The sequence below is a fragment of the Oncorhynchus mykiss genome, chromosome 26 (genome assembly GCF_057628025.1).
Source record: "Oncorhynchus mykiss isolate SJ-2025 chromosome 26, ASM5762802v1, whole genome shotgun sequence".
Lineage (NCBI taxonomy): Eukaryota > Metazoa > Chordata > Actinopteri > Salmoniformes > Salmonidae > Oncorhynchus > Oncorhynchus mykiss.
The window spans coordinates 27080994-27099317 of NC_143047.1; the positions used below are offsets into that span (position 1 = coordinate 27080994).

At 42.8% G+C, this 18324-nt stretch overlaps 1 protein-coding gene across 2 annotated transcripts in view; it reads left to right on the forward strand.

The window, feature by feature from the left end:
- Positions 1 to 1898, forward strand: part of LOC110506735 (ubiquitin carboxyl-terminal hydrolase CYLD) — a 31767-nt gene extending 29869 nt beyond the window's left edge. For both annotated transcript variants that reach the window (XM_021586568.3, XM_021586569.3), the window contains one exon: positions 78 to 1898. In XM_021586568.3, the coding sequence (XP_021442243.2) occupies positions 78 to 262 (185 nt within the window). In that variant the 3' untranslated portion in view covers positions 263 to 1898. The remainder of the gene's footprint in view (positions 1 to 77) is intronic.
- Positions 1899 to 18324: the final 16426 nt, after the last annotated feature.

Sequence of the window (18324 nt, forward strand, 5' to 3'; positions counted from 1 at the left end):
AGAAATATAACTAGAACACTTGCCATTGCTTTAATACCACAGATCTGAGTGCTCTGTCTGTGTTTGTTGTTCCACAGGAGGGCAGAATGGCTTCAACATCCCCCAGGTATCTCCATGTCCGGAGGTGGGGGCCTATCTGAAGATGACCCCTGAGGAGCTGCACGCCCTGGACCCCAAGAGCATCCAGGGCCAGGCCCGCCGCCTGCTGTGTGACGCCTACATGTGCATGTACCAGAGCCCCACCATGAGCCTGTACAAGTAGAGCCCCTGGGGCAGGAGACTCCCAGACAGACGGGAGAGCTACAGTCCAGGGCTCTCTCCCTCTGTCCCCACCACCTCCTCAATGCCTGCCCCTGTCTCCTCCGTCTACTCTGCCCAAAGTGAAGAGAATATAAAAGAGAAAAGGAAAAAGCTTATTTGCACTGTGTATTTGTTGAAGTGTTGTTCTTCTTGTTTTCCCTCTGTGGTGAACAACAAAACAAGCTGATCTTGACGTCAGTAGCTTCCCTGTGCCTCGTAGCTGAGTGGTGGGGGACGGCGGTCAATGGAGACACGAGAAGCCCGCTGAATATTGTTCTCTTCCTGTGGAGAGGAAGAGGAGAGAGAGAGGGGGACGGCATGCTCGCCTCGGCTGACCAAACATGCGAAACAAAAACAAGCCATGTTAACGGAAGGACAGAGGCCACCTCATTTACCTAAAGCAGGGGGAGTCCTGCTTTTCTTAATCAGTGTAAGAGATGGGAGCGCTCCATAATTCAACTCATAGTGGAAATAATGCCATGTTCAAAACCCTCAACCAACTATGTATACGGTTTAAACAGCTTGTCTTAAGACCTCCTTAGTACCATGATCCATTATGTCAGATGTGTACCATCACCAACAGTATATTTGTGTCAACCGAATATAGCATTAGGCTCAACCAGAATACTTTGGGTGGCATATTTCCCTATTATACCTTGTAGATTTCATGAAAGTGTGTGTGTTCCAAATGGATATATGGTAAAGGCGGCTGTATGACAGTTCTCCATGCAGTCAGAGGACAGGTCAGGTACTCTAAAGCCTGGCAGGTGTTTTTGAATTAACAGTTTGTGGAAAAATTCAACTGAAATTTTACATTTAGATTTTTCTGTTTTGTAAGTCTCAAGGTGTTATGTGTCAGAAAACAAAATGATTTCATGTCTAAACTTTTAACTGCACTCAAGACATAGCAAACCCCTGCTTGGCATTTGTCATTCTCAATACTTATCTATCTGATGAGACAAACAGTATATGCCTTTTGTGTCTTTTTCATACATTTGTGACAGTCAACTCCCCAACCGTGGCTCAAAATCAAGTAACTTTAAAATACAGTATATTCCTAATTATATTTTAATCTGAATATATTTACATTCTCGTATTTACATTTTTTGAAGAAAATAAAAAAAAATATATTAAATATAAGCTAACTGGAACTCCTCCTCCCATCTCTCACCAGATATTGAAGTGAGTTCTTGTGATTCATGCCGTCCCATTAATACTACTGAATGTTACCACCAGTGGCATGCTGGGTAGTGTAGTTTAATGTCATGATGTAGGCCTGATTGGGAGGTTCAATGCTGGTTTCCAGATGATTACAACCTCCACAAAGCCCCATTGTGATTGTTTTCCCAGGGACCCTCAAAGGGGACATTATTACTGTGTGTTCTTGTTTCTGCACTGCTGAAGTTTAATGCTCGTCACAGACAGACAGGAGGACTTTCTTTACTCCACGGGAGCCTGTGAGTCTCTGATATGGATATCTATGAATATTGACTTGTGCATCTATCTGTAAAGTATAAAACGTATATAACGGATGGAAATTAATGTCAGTGCTGTTCTCGTAAATGTTAACTAAATTAAAACCACTGTTTTGAAAGGTATGAAAAGTGTTTATTTGTGTGTTGGAGATGTTTCCCATGTGCCTGGCAGTTTGCTTTGTTTTGTGCATCTTAGTGTGAGTGCATTGGGGTACGCTTGTCGTGTAGCTTAATGACGACTCTGGTGTGTGTCCGTGTCCTCACCTGTCACAGAGGTGCAGGTCTCATTAGCATGGTGTCTCTCTGCAGGGGCTCAGCACAGCGGGGATTCTGCTCTGGTCGATGCGTTTGTCAGAGAGACGGGGTGCAGATGGGACTAACCTCCCCGTGGGCAGAGACACAGCAGCTGGACACTGGTCCGACAGGGAGCTCGAGGCCCAGACAGCACATTAACACAAGGTTCTATTTTCTTCTCTTTATCACCTCAAACTACAGTTTACTGGAAAAGGCAGAAATACTTTACATGTTTTAAACATATCTCTGATCAATAATTGTTAAAATGGGGAAAATAAAATGCTTTTTGAGTTAGTCATAACTCACGGGGCACAGACATCAATTCAATGTTTATTCCACGTGGTCAAATGGTATTTTATTGAAAGGGTGTGGAAACAACGTTGATTCAACCAGTGTGTGCCCAGCGGGTGCATGGCTACATTTCTAGCTTAGTGAGTGACTTGCAGTGCCTGTCTGTGAGGGCTGCAGCATTTCAAGCTCTTGAGAAAAGTCTCTCATTGGTGTTTGAGCAGTTGACAATGTGTGAGCAAGTGGGTTTATGCCTTTAGGATTATTACAATATGGGCCCCAGTCTAGGCCTCTTCAAAACCACAGTCAATCATCTGCTGTCCAGGAAATAAATACAAATTGGGTGCAATATTCTTAACAATAAAGAATGACAGATCAGTTTTAAGATGGCAGTTTGTTTGACCAATTGTGTGACTGGCTTTTTATTGTTATTATCCCCGTGGCCTGTATGTTGGGATTAAGTTCCATATACCCTATGACCCAATTCCCCAGACACTTAGCAACAAAGAGAAATCCGCCTGTATTATACATGCATTTCCCCCACAGGAACCCTCTTACACACCTTACACCCATTTAGTTTTTAGTCAAACTTGAAACCAGCTTAGCAAGCTGACTTCAGAAGTGCCAGATAAGTATTTGTCAACACAACAGCTGGCGCCACAATGCCCTCTTGTATCTTAATGCCACAGCATATGCCAGCCGCTCGTAGCGTGTGATAATTTAGCCGGGACTGGTACTTCAGGAGCAGATGGGCTCAAGTATTGTTATTCTCACTCCAGCTCAGAGGCCCTGGGGGAGAATGCTAAATAAAATCAAAGCAGATGGACCTTGCTGGGCTGTTTATGATAAACAGCCAATGGCCCTCCAACACCGCTGGGTTAGGGCTGCTGGGAAAGGGGCAGGGTCTACCACCTATAGTCTCCACTGGACAGGAGCAAATATTACACTGGTGGATTGGGCCTCTGGAAAGACCTTGAACTTACTTAGCCTGGAAAACACACAGAATATGGCTTTTACTACTGTCCTGTTTTAGTGAAGTGAAACAAAGCGATATTCATTGCGTATCCCAGGCTATATTCTTCTTCAACCCCTGTCTACTTATGGTATGGTCACACACAACAGAAGCCCAGACAGACACTCTCAGGATCACTTTCTCACTTTTATTTTTGGTGTTGTGTTTGAAGCATTTTTTTTATGGCTGAATTTCCTGTTCTTTCTCACTCATAATAGTCAGTTCCGAGTTAAAATATAGGACTATTTTTTTTAAATATTTTTTTTTATACTTTCCAAAGACTGCCTGATGTTGTTCTTGGTATTTTCACATCTACTCCATGCACGGGACCTTGAAAAAGACATGGGCGGTATGGTTTTTATTGTAAACAGCCTCCCATCACATCAGGTAGTGATTCTGCTGCCTGTCTACTATACATAGGAATGCAGAATGGTTGGTTCACACTCAGCATTGCACTTGAAATCCAGTCTCATTCCCATGGGAAAGACGGCCAGTAAACAAAGAAATCCTATCAGAGCCTGGAGAGAGAAGGTAAATGTAAAAGCCCATTCAGACAACAGGAAAACAGTGATTTCCGACACTAAAGATGAAAAGGGAGCTGAGAGAGAACAATTTCAAGCCAATCAGTCCTAACTCAATATACCACTTAGGTGCTGTTTTAACTCTATTGTGATAAGGGGTTTTATTTAGTGGCTTTAAAGGTCACAGTCTGATGAAGTCAAAGCAGTGCAATCAAACTAATGTTTAGAACTGAAACTATTAACTCTGCAGTTCTTCAATCACTTTGAGACATTTTAAATATGTGTTGTAAGGTAGTTTCCATTCATTCGCAATCCTGTTCAAATGGGCAGCTGCAGAAGCAGTTATTTTTCATACTTAAATTAAATGACATGTTTTTGTCACAGAGAAACTACTCCAACTCTAATCTGATTCAAATACTATTCCCTGCCAAAATGAGTTTGTAATCATACCTCAACGTTTTGATGTAGGAATGACGCATGCCTCTTGTAACGGAAAACATTGTTCTATTGGATGCAACATGAGGGTCAAGTTCTACACCTCCCTTCTGCTCTCCACAGATTAACTCGCTTACGTATGTATCTCTTCACATACCTGTGTTGCTTACACAACATCTCCCCCCTCTGAAATGATGTTCAGTAGGAGGATGCTAGTGACGGATGAAGAATTAATTGCCTCTAAAGCGACCGTTGCCAGATGTTGTTCCTCCTAACAGCCAGGTGTGGGCAAATTGCATATGCAGGATGTGCGTAAAATATTTAAAGTCGTATCTTTCGCTTAAGGTGTGAAGTGTTTTTATTGCCCATCACTGCTCTGAGTGTGTGTGTGTGTGTGTACGGGGGGGGGGGGCCTGGCTGGGCCCCCCACTGGGGTCTGTGTGGCGCTAGGCCGGTGGCCCCCACTGGGGGTCTGTATGGGGCCTGCAATGATAAGAGGGCTGGGAGTGACGGCAAGACGTGGCAGCAATGGCAGTGGGATGGGACTGGTGGTGTCTGTGTGTGTGCGTGCGTGTAGGCCCACACACCTGTGTACTGCCTATTCCCCTCCTGCTGCTACCTTTAACACTGCATTGTTTACAGGTGCTAACTGGATTGGCACGCAAGCTGTTTTCCAGATTAAATATGAGTGAGTGTTTCAAGTTTTAATGTCACATGCACAAGTACAGTGAAAGGCCCAACAATGCAGTAATCAATAACAATGTAATAATAAAAATAACAAGGTAGAACAAAAACACACAAGATATGAAATAAGAAGAACACGGTTCCAGTAGCATATTTACAATGTGAAGGGATACTGGATCATTAGGGGTAGATATGTATATGGGTAAGTTGACTAGGCATCAGGATATAGAGTCAGTGTAAAAGTATGCATATGATGGGAGTGAGTGTTTTGTGTGTTGGGAGTATCAGTGTGCATAGAGTGTAGGGCCCTGTGAGTGCACAGAGACGGAGCAAAAAATAAGAATAAAATACAAAGGTCAGCTCCGATAGTCCTTATAGCCACACCATTATGTGTGTATGTTTTAGCCCTCAGCCACCCACTTTCTCAGTCTTGTCTTACTGTTCCTGGAAGAAGTTTGCACCAATACCATCTGTCCGCTGTATGGGGTATAATGCATGTTGGATAGGAGAAACTCAGAGTTTCTATACCATTTCTAATATAGCACAGTTGCCCTGAACAGTGCCGCCTCATGTCAAATTCACTTTCCATTCCAAATAACATTGGTCATGATCAATCATTATAAACTGGGTGGTTCGAGCGCCGAATGCTGATTGGCTGAAAGCCGTGGTATATCAGACCGTATACCATGGGTATGAAAAAAAACATTTACTGCTCTAATTATGTTGGTAACCAGTTTATAATAGCAATTTGGCATCTCGGGGGTTTGTGATATATGGCCAGTATACCACGGCTAAGGGCTGTGTCCTAGCACTCAGTATTGCGTTGTGCATAACAACAGGTCTTAGCCGTGGTATACTGGCCAAATCCCACACCTGCTTGGGCCTTATTGCTTAAATATACTGAGGGTCATGCAAAGGTTAATAATTAAAAACCAAGCAATGATCAAATTGCCTGTCTGGATGTTTACCAATAACAGTCTCCGAGAACCCAGGAGAACTCAGCCCTGCTCTCAGAGAGGTGTAAAGAAGAGAAATCAGTGTGATCATTTCAGAAAAGAGAAAAGCCCTTTTTTCAGTATTAAGATCAGTGTCCCCTCCGCGGAACGGTGGAGCTAACATGCGCTAATGTGATTAGCATGATGTTGTAAGTAACAAGAACATTTCCCAGGACATAGACATGTCTTAAATGGGCAGAAAGCTTAAATTCTTGTTAATCTAACTGCACTGTCCAATTTACAGTAGATATTACAGTGAAAGAATACCATGCTATTGTTGGAGGAGAGTGCACAGTTATGTACTTGAAAATGTATCAATACACCAATTAGGCACATTTGGGCAGACTTGAACATTTTGAACAGTAATGCAATAGTTCATTGAATCAGTCTAAAACTTTGCACATATACTGCTGTCATCTCTTGGCCAAAATAAAAATTGTGCCTAGACTCCTAAATCATATAATGGCATTTTTCTTGCATTTCAAAGATGATGGGACAAAAAAATAGAAAACACATGTTTTTTCTTTGTATTATCTTTTGCCAGATCTGATGTGTTATATTCTCCTACATGAATTTCACATTTCCACAAACTTCAAAGTGTTTCCTATGCATATCCTTGCTTCAGGTCCTGAGCTGCAGGCAATTAGATGTGGGTATGTCATTTTAGGTGAACAATAAAAAAAATAACAACAAAGGAGAATTATGGGGAGAATTTACGTTGCAGGTTAGGGGAACAAACTACAAAGGTTAGGAGAACTAAAAAAAACAAAAGTTAGGGGAATTGGCTTAAGGGCAGTGGCAACATTAGGCCTGGGGTTCTGGGCTTCAACCCCAGATGTTTATGGTCTAGCCCTGAACCTTTTGATGGTAAAAAAAATGTTATTTTATAATTTTTTTACATTTCAGTTTGAGTTGCCAAAACCACACATCATGCTAGCGCTAGAGTTCAGCATCCTTAATCTATTGAGTGTCAGTCAGTTATTTAACAGTATATTCAGTGAATGGGCAAGCTAAGGAGAGTTGATATAAGTAAAAAAGTGAGGGAAAGTGTTTATTTCCAGCGAGTGTATTCAATGGGTTTTGTTTCTGTAGCTAGATTCTACAACTTGATTGGAGTCCTCCTGTGGTAAATTCAATTGATTGGACATTTATTTGAAAAGGCACACACCTGTCTAGGTAAGGTCCCACAGTTGAAAGTGCTTGTCAGTGGAAAACCCAAGCCATGAGGTCAAAGAAATTGTTCGTAGAACTCCAAGACAGGATTGTTTCGAGGCACAGATCTGGGGAGGGTACCAAAAAATGTATGCAGCATTGAAGGTCCCCAAGAACACAGTGGCCTCCGTCATTATTCAATGTAAGAAGTTTGGAACCACCAAGACTCTTCCTAAAGCTGTTCGCCTCGCCAAACTGAGCAATTGGGGGAATAGGGACATGGTCAGGGAGGTAACTAAGAACCCGATGGTCACTCTGACAGAGCTCTAGAGTTCTAGGTGAAATTTCCAGAAGGACAACTATCTCTGCAGCACTCCACCAACAGGCCTTTATGGTAGAGTGGCCAGTCCTCAGTAAAAGGTGCATGACAGCCCGCTTGGAATCGGCCAAAAGGCACCTAAAGACTCTCAGACCATGAGAAACAAGATTCTCTGCTCTAATGAAACCAAGATTGAACTTTTTGGCCTGAATGCCTGGAGGAAACCTGGCACCATCCCTACGGTGAAGCATGGTAGTGGCAGCATCATGCTGTGGGGATGTTTTTCAGCGGCAGGGACTGGCTGGGACTGGGATCTCTCTGCAAAGTATAGAAAGATCCTTGACGAAAACCTGCTCCAGAGCACTCAGGACCTCAGACTGGGGTGACGGTTCACCTTCCAACAGGACAACTACCCCAAGCACACAGCCAAGACAACACAGGAGTGGCTTCAGGACAAGTCGCTGAATGTCCTTGAGAGGCCCAGCCAGAGCCCGGAATTGAACCTGATCAAACATCTCTGGAGAGACCTGAAAATAGCTGTGCAGCGACGCTCCCCATACAACCATCCAGCTTTGTCATTATGGGCTATTGTGTGTAGATTGATGAGGGGGGAAAACTATTTCATAGATTTTAAAATAAGGCTTTAACATATCAAAATGTGGGAAAAAAAGTGGTCTGAATACTTTCCTAAGGCACTGCATCTTCTGACAGTCCCCCCCTGTGGACTGAAGCAGAACTTTACTACAACATTATAGTTAACCCTGTTTAAATTAGCAATGTTGAGGTGGTAGAACTGACAAAAGGAAACGAATTATAGAGGTCTTATAACCTGTCCATTCTACTGGTAAACATTCTTGTATCATGTATCTTATGCTCCCGAGTGGCGCAGCGGTCTAAGGCACTGCATCTCAGTGCTAGGGGCGTCACTAAAAACCCTGGTTTGATCCCGTGCTGTATCACAACCGACCGGGATCGGGAGTCCCACATGGTGGCACACAATTGGCCCAGCATCATCCGGGTAGGGGAGGGTGTGGCCGGGGTTTGCCGTCATTTTAAAATAAGAATGTTTTTATCTGACTTGCCTAGTTAAATAAAAAATAAAGAAATGTCTTATTTCCATTTAGGCTATGTAACTATTTATAAAAAGGTATTAAATTGGTGAAATTATTTAATTTATTTTTTATTACTCTTTCTATTCACTTAGCTATTTACTTTTTCTATTGTTGCATTAATGCGAGGTTAACCTGCAAGTAAGCATTTCATTGCATGGCTCAGATGGTAGAGCATGGGGCTTGCAACGCCAGGATTGTGAATTCAATCCCGATGTAAAATGGATGCATCTATGACTAAATCTCTTTGGATAAAAGCATCTGCAAAATGGCATAAATTCTATACTGAAAAAAAATATAAACGCAACAATTTCAACAGTTTTACTGAGTTACAGTTTGTACAAGGAAATCAGTCAATTTAATTAAATTCATTAGGCCCTAATCTATGGGTTTCACATGACTGGGCAGGGGCACAGCCATGGGCCTTCATCTACGGATTTCACATGACTGGGCAGGGGCGCAGTCTGTCTCGTCCAAAACTGAGTTTTGTAAGAGTTGTGGTTGTGACTGCATCACAACTTAAATTAAGGTTGGGTTTGTTTCAGTCCTGTCCACAGCTGGCAGCACACAAGTAATCGTCAATTAGGAGTGCAGCTGCACAGGACACGATCATAATGCCTGTAATATATTTGGGTTGACTTTGGATATCCCTATGGGGCTAATTAGGGACCATAGGTAAATTACACAATGTACATGGGACAATATGTTAAGATTCCAATAGCTCCAAATTTCAATGACTGAAAAACCTAAAACTAACTATAAATTGTAGACAATAATATACAAATATTAAAAGCTTTTAGTGATTAAACTAAAAGGTGTGCAACATGAAAATATTGTTTCATTTAATTGTGTAATTTATTGACAGCCCCTAACTAGCCCTTGGATAGCTAGGCTATCCAAAGTCAAGAGACACACCAGACAAGACACAGAGACAGCAACAGAAGAGTAGGTGATGGAGAGAGACACTAGACAAGATACAGAGAACGCAACAGAAGTGTAGGATATGATGGAGAGAGACACCAGACAAGATGCAGACAGCAACAGAAGAGTAGGATATGATGGAGAGAGACACCAGAAGAACAGAACAGGCAATAACAGAAGAAGATGGACAAAGGAGATGGTAACAAACAAGAACCTGAGACAGCAACAGACAAGACACAGACAAAGTGACAGAAGAGGGCAGATGGAGAGAGAACAGAGGTGGGTTGAGCACACAGTAGACTGTATCACTTCAAGCTGCTCTATAGAGAGAACAGAGGTAGGTTGAGCACACAGTAGACTGTATCACGTCAAGCTGCTCTATAGAGAGAACAGAGGTGGGTTGAGCACACAGACTGTATCACGTCAAGCTGCTCTATAGATTCTAATTAATCGTATTTATTTGCACAAATTATAACAGGTGAAATACAGACAGTGAAGAAGTAAAACACGGAATTGCAATTGAGGTGAAAAAGCCTGTGAAATTAATATTAAAACAAATGTTTGCTTTTAAACTTTTTACAACCAGGACGAGTGAGGGTAGACAAGAGACGGCAACATTGAATACTAAGAGACAGCAACAGAAAAGTGCAGACAAGCGACAGCAACAGACAACACAGAGTAAGTGATTGAGAGATGCAGACAGTAGACTTTCTCTCTCTCTCTAGCAGCTTGAGAGAGAGAGAGAGAGAGAGAGAGAGAGAGAGAGAGAGAGAGAGAGAGAGAGAGAGAGAGAGAGAGAGAGAGAGTGTGTGTGTATTTGGCTACTGTGGGATTCTTTAATCAGTTTGGCTCATTGGACAGATCAGAGTCAAAACTATGAAATAACACTACCTTGTCACAACACTGATTGGCTCATTAACACTGATTGGCGCATTCATTTCACAAATTCACTTTTTACAAGGCACACGTGTTATTGGAAATGTATTCCTGGTTGAGAGAATGCCACGAGTGTGCAAATCTGTCATCAAAGGGTGGCTACTTTGAAGAATCTCAAATAAACAAATCAAAATATATTTTATAACACTTTATTTCATAGTTTTGATGCCTTCACCATTTTTCTACAATGTAGAAAATAGTAAAAAATAAAGAAAAACCCTGGAATGAGTAGGTGTTTCCAAACTTTTGACTGGTACTGTATGTGTTCCAGAGTAGAGAGTACCCACAGTAGCCACTGTAATTGAGTAGTGGAGTGTCTGCTGTGGCAGGTGGTAAGGTGAAGTTACCTGAAAAAGATCTAATCTCTCAATATTCTTTTCTCTCAATGTTAATCTCAAAGTGCACTAAATTCATGCATTTAGCTGTTTAAATTATTATATTTTTTTTTGCGTAAAGCTGAAGCATTACAGATTCTGCGATTTAAAAGTGTAAAGGTAATTTCCGATTGAGCCGACATAATGCAGCGTTTACCTTGAATGCAGTCTCCTTTAAAGCGGGAACATTGCCATTAAATTTCAATCACGCTTAATTCTGCAAAGAGGATTGAATAGAGAGAAATAGTGCCTACAAAAAGACACCATTACTAACTCCCATGAGCCCAAAGCCCATGAGGAAAACTTATAAACTAACATCTCTTTTTGTGAATTTTGAAGAATTTATGTAGTAATAAAAAACATAAATCACACAAAGGCTTCATAGTTCATAAAGGTCATGTTAACTGACTGCTATTATCTCATAGAACAAAACGTATATAAATCTCCTAAGCCTCGGACCTTATTTTCAGCGTTAATTTCAAAACCCTATTCTTTCCCCATTCATTCTCATATGGATGGCTGAACGAACAAGAGGTAACTTATTTCAGGGTTCTAGGCTACAAGCTGTCAAGCTCTATAGAGCCTTAACTTTGGAATAAGAGTTGGGGAAGGGTTAGCTTTGACACCTTTGGATTGCTAGACTGTCACGAATTACGCCAACCCTTCCTGCCTGACTAACCTACCTACTTTTGTTTCTGTCTGAAGTAACTAGATCATTAGTAGGTCTCATACGTCTTGGAGGTGCTCAGAAATACATGAAGTATATTTCGTAAGGCTCTGAGGCCAGGCTGAAGTACTACACCACCCAAACGCACAGCCAACGCATAAACACTGCTTGTACCCACACAAAGGCATCAAGCAGGCATTTCATCAGGCCTTTGTGTGATATGGCAGGCCGGCTACTGTGAATGTATTTATTAGTTTGCGATACATCCCTTTTCCTGTTGTTCCCGGGTCAGTGGATAATGCTGGTTTTGTTCGACGCCCAGTATGTGCAGCGCTCCGCCTGCCAGCTGTCAGAGCCGATACCGTCTCATTTGGATTCCCAGCGCTGCCTGTCTGAATGGTTAATTACGTTGCCATTTCCAATCCGCTGATTGCCATACATAATAGGACAAAGGAGCTGACAGCGTGTAGCGTTCAACTATAACTGTAACAATTAATAATGGTATTAATTAACATGTGTCTTTGGCACCATTGATTATGACATTACCTGCCTAACGGATGACCTGCCCATGCCATTTCATTAAGGAGCACAGATATAGATTGATATTAATAAACTGCTTTGTCCCGGTCGAAACAGGGTTATTAATTACACAAATTAGCGGGTGCAAAGGGGTAATCAAGTTAAACCTGTTCAGTTTGCAATAATTGATCAAATTTTTACTGACAATTCCTGTTGGGTCTTGTCTGACGCACTTCCAGGAAGAGAAATCACCTCATTAGCTGAAAGTTTAATCCTAATCATAGTTCTTAGATCGCCTCGTTTTAAGGTCATATCTGAATGTCAGAACCATTTCAAATTGATTGGTGTTAAATTGAATCAATGTAATGTTTAGGGAAAACAATAACAGTAATGGATGAGGTTGAGCCAGACCGAAAACAAACATGTTTATTGAGGGGTGAGAGGAAGGAGGATGAGTGGGGGACGACAACGACTGCTCAGTCACTTTCATAATTCATTATGTCCATAATAAGAGACATGTTAGTGTCTGGTCTGGGCAATTAGCTGCAGCAGGGACCTGTTGGCTCAAGGGCCCAGGGGGAGAGCTGGGTGCCAGATAGACAGAGAGGCAGGGCAAAGGCTGGGAGCAGAGCAGAGAGAGAGGCAGGGCAGGGATAGAGCTGTGTACCATAGAGACCAAGAGAGGCAGGGCAGCAGAGCAGAGACAGACAGAAAGAAAGACAGAGGCAGGGTAGGGGAAGGCGGGGCAGGGGGAGAGCTGTGTGCCAGAGAGACCAAGAGAGGCAGGGCAGCAGCCAGCAACATACCACCCTGCATCCCACTGCTGGCTTGCTTCTGAAGCTGAGCAGGGTTGCTCCTGTTTGGTCCCTAGATGGGAGACCAGATGCTGCTGGAAGTGGTGTTGGAGGTCCAGTAGGAGACATGCACCCTACACAGGGACATTGCCCTGTGTAGGGTGCCATCATTCAGATGGGATGTTAAACAGGGGTCCTGACTTTCTGTGTACACTAAAGATCTCATAGCACTTATCGTAAGAGTAGGGGTGTTCATTTGGCCCTCATACCATCACTGTCACTTAATCATCCCAAGCTTACAATTTGCTCATTCAACCCCCTCCTCTCCCCTGTAACTATTCCCCAGGTTGTTGCTATAAATGAGAACTTACCTGGTAAAATAAGGGTTAAATAGAAATAAATAAAAAGCCTAGCAGAGACAGAAAGAAAGACAGAGGCAGGGACGAGAGCTGTGTGCCAGAGAGACAGAGAGAGAGATAGGCAGGGTGGGGACAACAGAACAGACAACTCCAACAGGGTTAGGGTTGTGGCTGAGGGTTAGGGTTAGGGTTGTGGCTGAGGGTTAGGGTTAGGGTTGTGGCTGAGGGTTAGGGTTAGGGTTGTGGCTGAGGGTTAGGGCTGAGGGTTAGGGTTAGGGTTAGGGTTGTAGTTGAGGGCCAGGGTTAGGGTTGTGGTTGAGGGTTAGGGTTTGGGTTGTGGTTGAGGGTTAGGGTTCGGGTTGTGGTTGAGGGCCAGGGTTAGGGTTGTGGCTGTGGGTTGTGGCTGAGGGTTAGGGTTGTAGTTGAGGGCCAGGGTTAGGGTTGTGGTTGAGGTTTAGGGTTGTGGTTTAGGGTTAGGGTTCGGGTTGTGGTTGAGGGCCAGGGTTAGGGTTGTGGTTGAGGGTTAGGGTTAGGGTTGTAGTTGAGGGCCAGGGTTAGGGTTGTGGTTGAGGGTTAGGGTTGTGGCTGAGGGTTAGGGTTATAGTTTAGGGCCAGGGTTAGGGTTGTGGTTGAGGGTTAGGGTTAGGGTTGTGGTTGAGGGCCAGGGTTAGGGTTGTGGTTGAAGGCCAGGGTTAGGGTTGTGGCTGAGGGTTAGAGTTGAACCGGGATGTGGACATGAAGCTAGGGTTAGAGTTGAACCAGGATGTAGACATGAAGCTAGGGTTGGGGTTAGTTTTACACTTTCACATCTTCTTCAAGTGACTACAAGGAACTGTCTTTTAGTGGGATTTGTATTGGTTAGGGGACAGTTTAAGAGCTTTTCTGAAATCCAAAGGTCCCTTTCCCTCCCATTTTCTCCTTTGTCTCAGGTGACTGGAAGGTTGCCAGCGGAAACAAATCCTCTTGATCCTTACAAATCTGTGAAACACAGAGAAAAAGGCTAGTCTTTATCATTCTGATGACCCACTGTGGAGCCTACTCAATGAATGAGCATCTGGAGGGGCTCTTCTCTCTCTCTCGCTCTCTCTCCCTCCTTCCCCCTATAAAGTAGACTATAGAACACATTGCATTTCCTCTCTCTAAACCTGTGTACATACAGTACATGCGTTAGATTTCCGCCGCTCCATCTAAGCCCACCTGGAAAAACAGCAGCCATTTTCATCCGGTCTAGGTAGTGTGTGAAATTTCACACTTGTTTTTCACAACACATTTTTTAATATGCACTGTGCCTTTTTCTTCCTCCCTTTTTCTTCCTCCCCCCTTCATGTCTGCCAACAACCAAAAACACCAAACACACTGCCAATCATCCCAGAGTGACGGCAGTTACAATTTTCCTTAGAACAATTTGCTCCCTTAAGAGGAAAATTGCTTTTGATATAACCTATCTTCTGAAAGACAACAACAATAATAATAAAAAACACCTACACCTGTAGTCATACCATTCCCTCTGTCAGCACTTAGCCAGGACAGGCGTATATACTAGGAGAAATGTATGACTGTGAGATCAAGTGTTTTTTTAACAAAGTCGCTCCTCTGTAATATCAACACCTGTGAGAGAATGAGACAGGCCCGGCAAATGAAACCCACTCTGAACATAACAGGCTGGCATTGTGTTGAAAATGACTGCTATGAGCAGTAGGTGTCAGATATGCTCTGGCCATTGTGATGGTGAATTGTCATTTATTATATGTTGTGCCTTCATCTGTCAAGGTGTTGTTGACTGTGTGTGTATTGATTTGCGAAGCGTGGAGAACAGGGACAAAGGTCACTTTGATCAACACTCTGCGACACGGGGGGGAACCGGCAGAGAGTTGACATTTCATTACTAGAGAAAACAGGCCTCAAAATAAAGTGGAATATGTTAAGGGACAGCAGACTTCAATAGGGCGATATGACTATAATTAACAGAAGAGACGACTGGCTGCTGATGTTGAACAGAATGGATTCTTTCTGCCTTTCTGCTCCAAGGGACTATTGTTCACCTGATGTTCCCCTGATATTATTATTTCTGCTCCAAGGGACTATTGTTCACATGATGTTCCCCTGATATTATTATTTCTGCTCCAAGGGACTATTGTTCACATGATGTTCCCCTGATATTATTATTTCTGCTCCAAGGGACTATTGTTCACCTGATGTTCCCCTGATATTATTCTTTCTGCTCCAAGGGATTATTGTTCACATGATGTTCCCCTGATATTATTATTTCTGCTCCAAGGGACTATTGTTCACATGATGTTCCCCTGATATTATTCTTTCTCCTCCAAGGGACTATTGTTCACCTGATGTTCCCCTGATTGTCCACCTGTAGCACGCGCTCTAGCAGGAATATTTCACAAATTCCTCGTTTGGTCGCCTTTCCTTCCAGTTTTCTGCTGCCAATGACTGGAACAAACTGCAAAAATCACTGAAGCTGGAGACTCATATTTCTCTCACTAACTTTAAGCACCAGATGTCAGAGCAGCTCACAGATCATTGCACCTGTACAAAGCCCATCTGTAAATAGCCCATCCAATTACCTCATCCCCTTACTGTTATTTCTTTCTTTCTTTTTCTCCTTTGCACCCCAGTATCTCTACTTGCACATTCATAATCTGCACATGTATTACTCCAGTATTTAATTGCTATATTGTAATTACTTCGCCACTATGGCCTATTTATTGCCTTACCTCCCTTATCTTACGTAATTTGCACGAACTGTATATAGACTTTTTTCTATTGTATTATTGACTGTATGTTTGTTTATTCCATGTGTTGTTGTTTGTGTTGCACTGCTTTGCTTTATATTCGCCAGGTTGCAGTTGTAAATGAGAACGTGTTCTCAGCTGGTCTACCTGGTTAAATAATGGTGAAATAATAAAAAAAATACATTATTTCTGCTCCAGGGGACTATTGTTCACCTGATATTATTATGTCTGCCTTTCTGCTCCAGGGGACTATTGTTCACCTGATATTATTATGTCTGCCTTTCTGCTCCAGGGGACTATTGTTCACCTGATATTATTATGTCTGCCTTTCTGCTCCAGGGGACTATTGTTCACCTGATATTATTATGTCTGCCTTTCTGCTCCAGGGGACTATTGTTCACCTGATATTATTATGTCTGCCTTTCTGCTCCAGGGGATTATTGTTCCCCTGATATTATTATGTCTGCCTTTCTGCTCCAGGGGACTATTGTTCCCCTGATATTATTATGTCTGCCTTTCTGCTCCAGGGGACTATTGTTCCCCTGATATTATTATGTCTGCCTTTCTGCTCCAGGGGATTATTGTTCCCCTGATATTATTATGTCTGCCTTTCTGCTCCAGGGGACTATTGTTCCCCTGATATTATTATGTTTGCATTTCTGCTCCAGGGGACTATTGTTCCTCTGATATTATTATGTCTGCCTTTCTGCTCCAGGGGACTATTGTTCCCCTGATATTATTATGTCTGCCTTTCTGCTCCAGGGGACTATTGTTCCCCTGATATTATTATGTCTGCCTTTCTGCTCCAGGGGATTATTGTTCACCTGATATTATTATGTCTGCCTTTCTGCTCCAGGGGACTATTGTTCACCTGATATTATTATGTCTGCCTTTCTGCTCCAGGGTATTATTGTTCACCTGATATTATTATGTCTGCCTTTCTGCTCCAGGGGATTATTGTTCACCTGATATTATTATGTCTGCCTTTCTGCTCCAGGGGACTATTGTTCCCCTGATATTATTATGTCTGCCTTTCTGCTCCAGTGGATTATTGTTCCCCTGATATTATTATGTCTGCCTTTCTGCTCCAGGGGACTATTGTTCACCTGATATTATTATGTCTGCCTTTCTGCTCCAGGGGATTGTTGTTCCCCTGATATTATTATGTCTGCCTTTCTGGTCCAGGGGACTATTGTTCCCCTGATATTATTATGTCTGCCTTTCTGCTCCAGGGGACTATTGTTCCCCTGATATTATTATGTCTGCCTTTCTGCTCCAGGGGACTATTGTTCCCCTGATATTATTATGTCTGCCTTTCTGCTCCAGGGGACTATTGTTCCCCTGATATTATTATGTCTGCCTTTCTGCTCCAGGGGACTATTGTTCCCCTGATATTATTATGTCTGCCTTTCTGCTCCAGGGGATTATTGTTCACCTGATATTATTATGTCTGCCTTTCTGCTCCAGGGGACTATTGTTCACCTGATATTATTATGTCTGCCTTTCTGCTCCAGGGTATTATTGTTCACCTGATATTATTATGTCTGCCTTTCTGCTCCAGGGGATTATTGTTCACCTGATATTATTATGTCTGCCTTTCTGCTCCAGGGGACTATTGTTCCCCTGATATTATTATGTCTGCCTTTCTGCTCCAGTGGACTATTGTTCCCCTGATATTATTATGTCTGCCTTTCTGCTCCAGGGGACTATTGTTCACCTGATATTATTATGTCTGCCTTTCTGCTCCAGGGGATTGTTGTTCCCCTGATATTATTATGTCTGCCTTTCTGGTCCAGGGGACTATTGTTCCCCTGATATTATTATGTCTGCCTTTCTGCTCCAGGGGACTATTGTTCCCCTGATATTATTATGTCTGCCTTTCTGCTCCAGGGGACTATTGTTCACCTGATATTATTATGTCTGCCTTTCTGCTCCAGGGGACTATTGTTCCCCTGATATTATTATGTCTGCCTTTCTGCTCCAGGGGACTATTGTTCCCCTGATATTATTATGTCTGCCTTTCTGCTCCAGGGGACTATTGTTCCCCTGATATTATTATGTCTGCCTTTCTGCTCCAGGGGACTATTGTTCCCCTGATATTATTATGTCTGCCTTTCTGCTCCAGGGGACTATTGTTCCCCTGATATTATTATGTCTGCCTTTCTGCTCCAGGGGACTATTGTTCCCCTGATATTATTATGCCTGCCTTTCTGCTCCAGGGGACTATTGTTCCCCTGATATTATTATGCCTGCCTTTCTGCTCCAGGGGACTATTGTTCACCTGATATTATTATGTCTGCCTTTCTGCTCCAGGGGACTATTGTTCCCCTGATATTATTATGTCTGCCTTTCTGCTCCAGGGGACTATTGTTCCCCTGATATTATTATGTCTGCCTTTCTGCTCCAGGGGACTATTGTTCCCC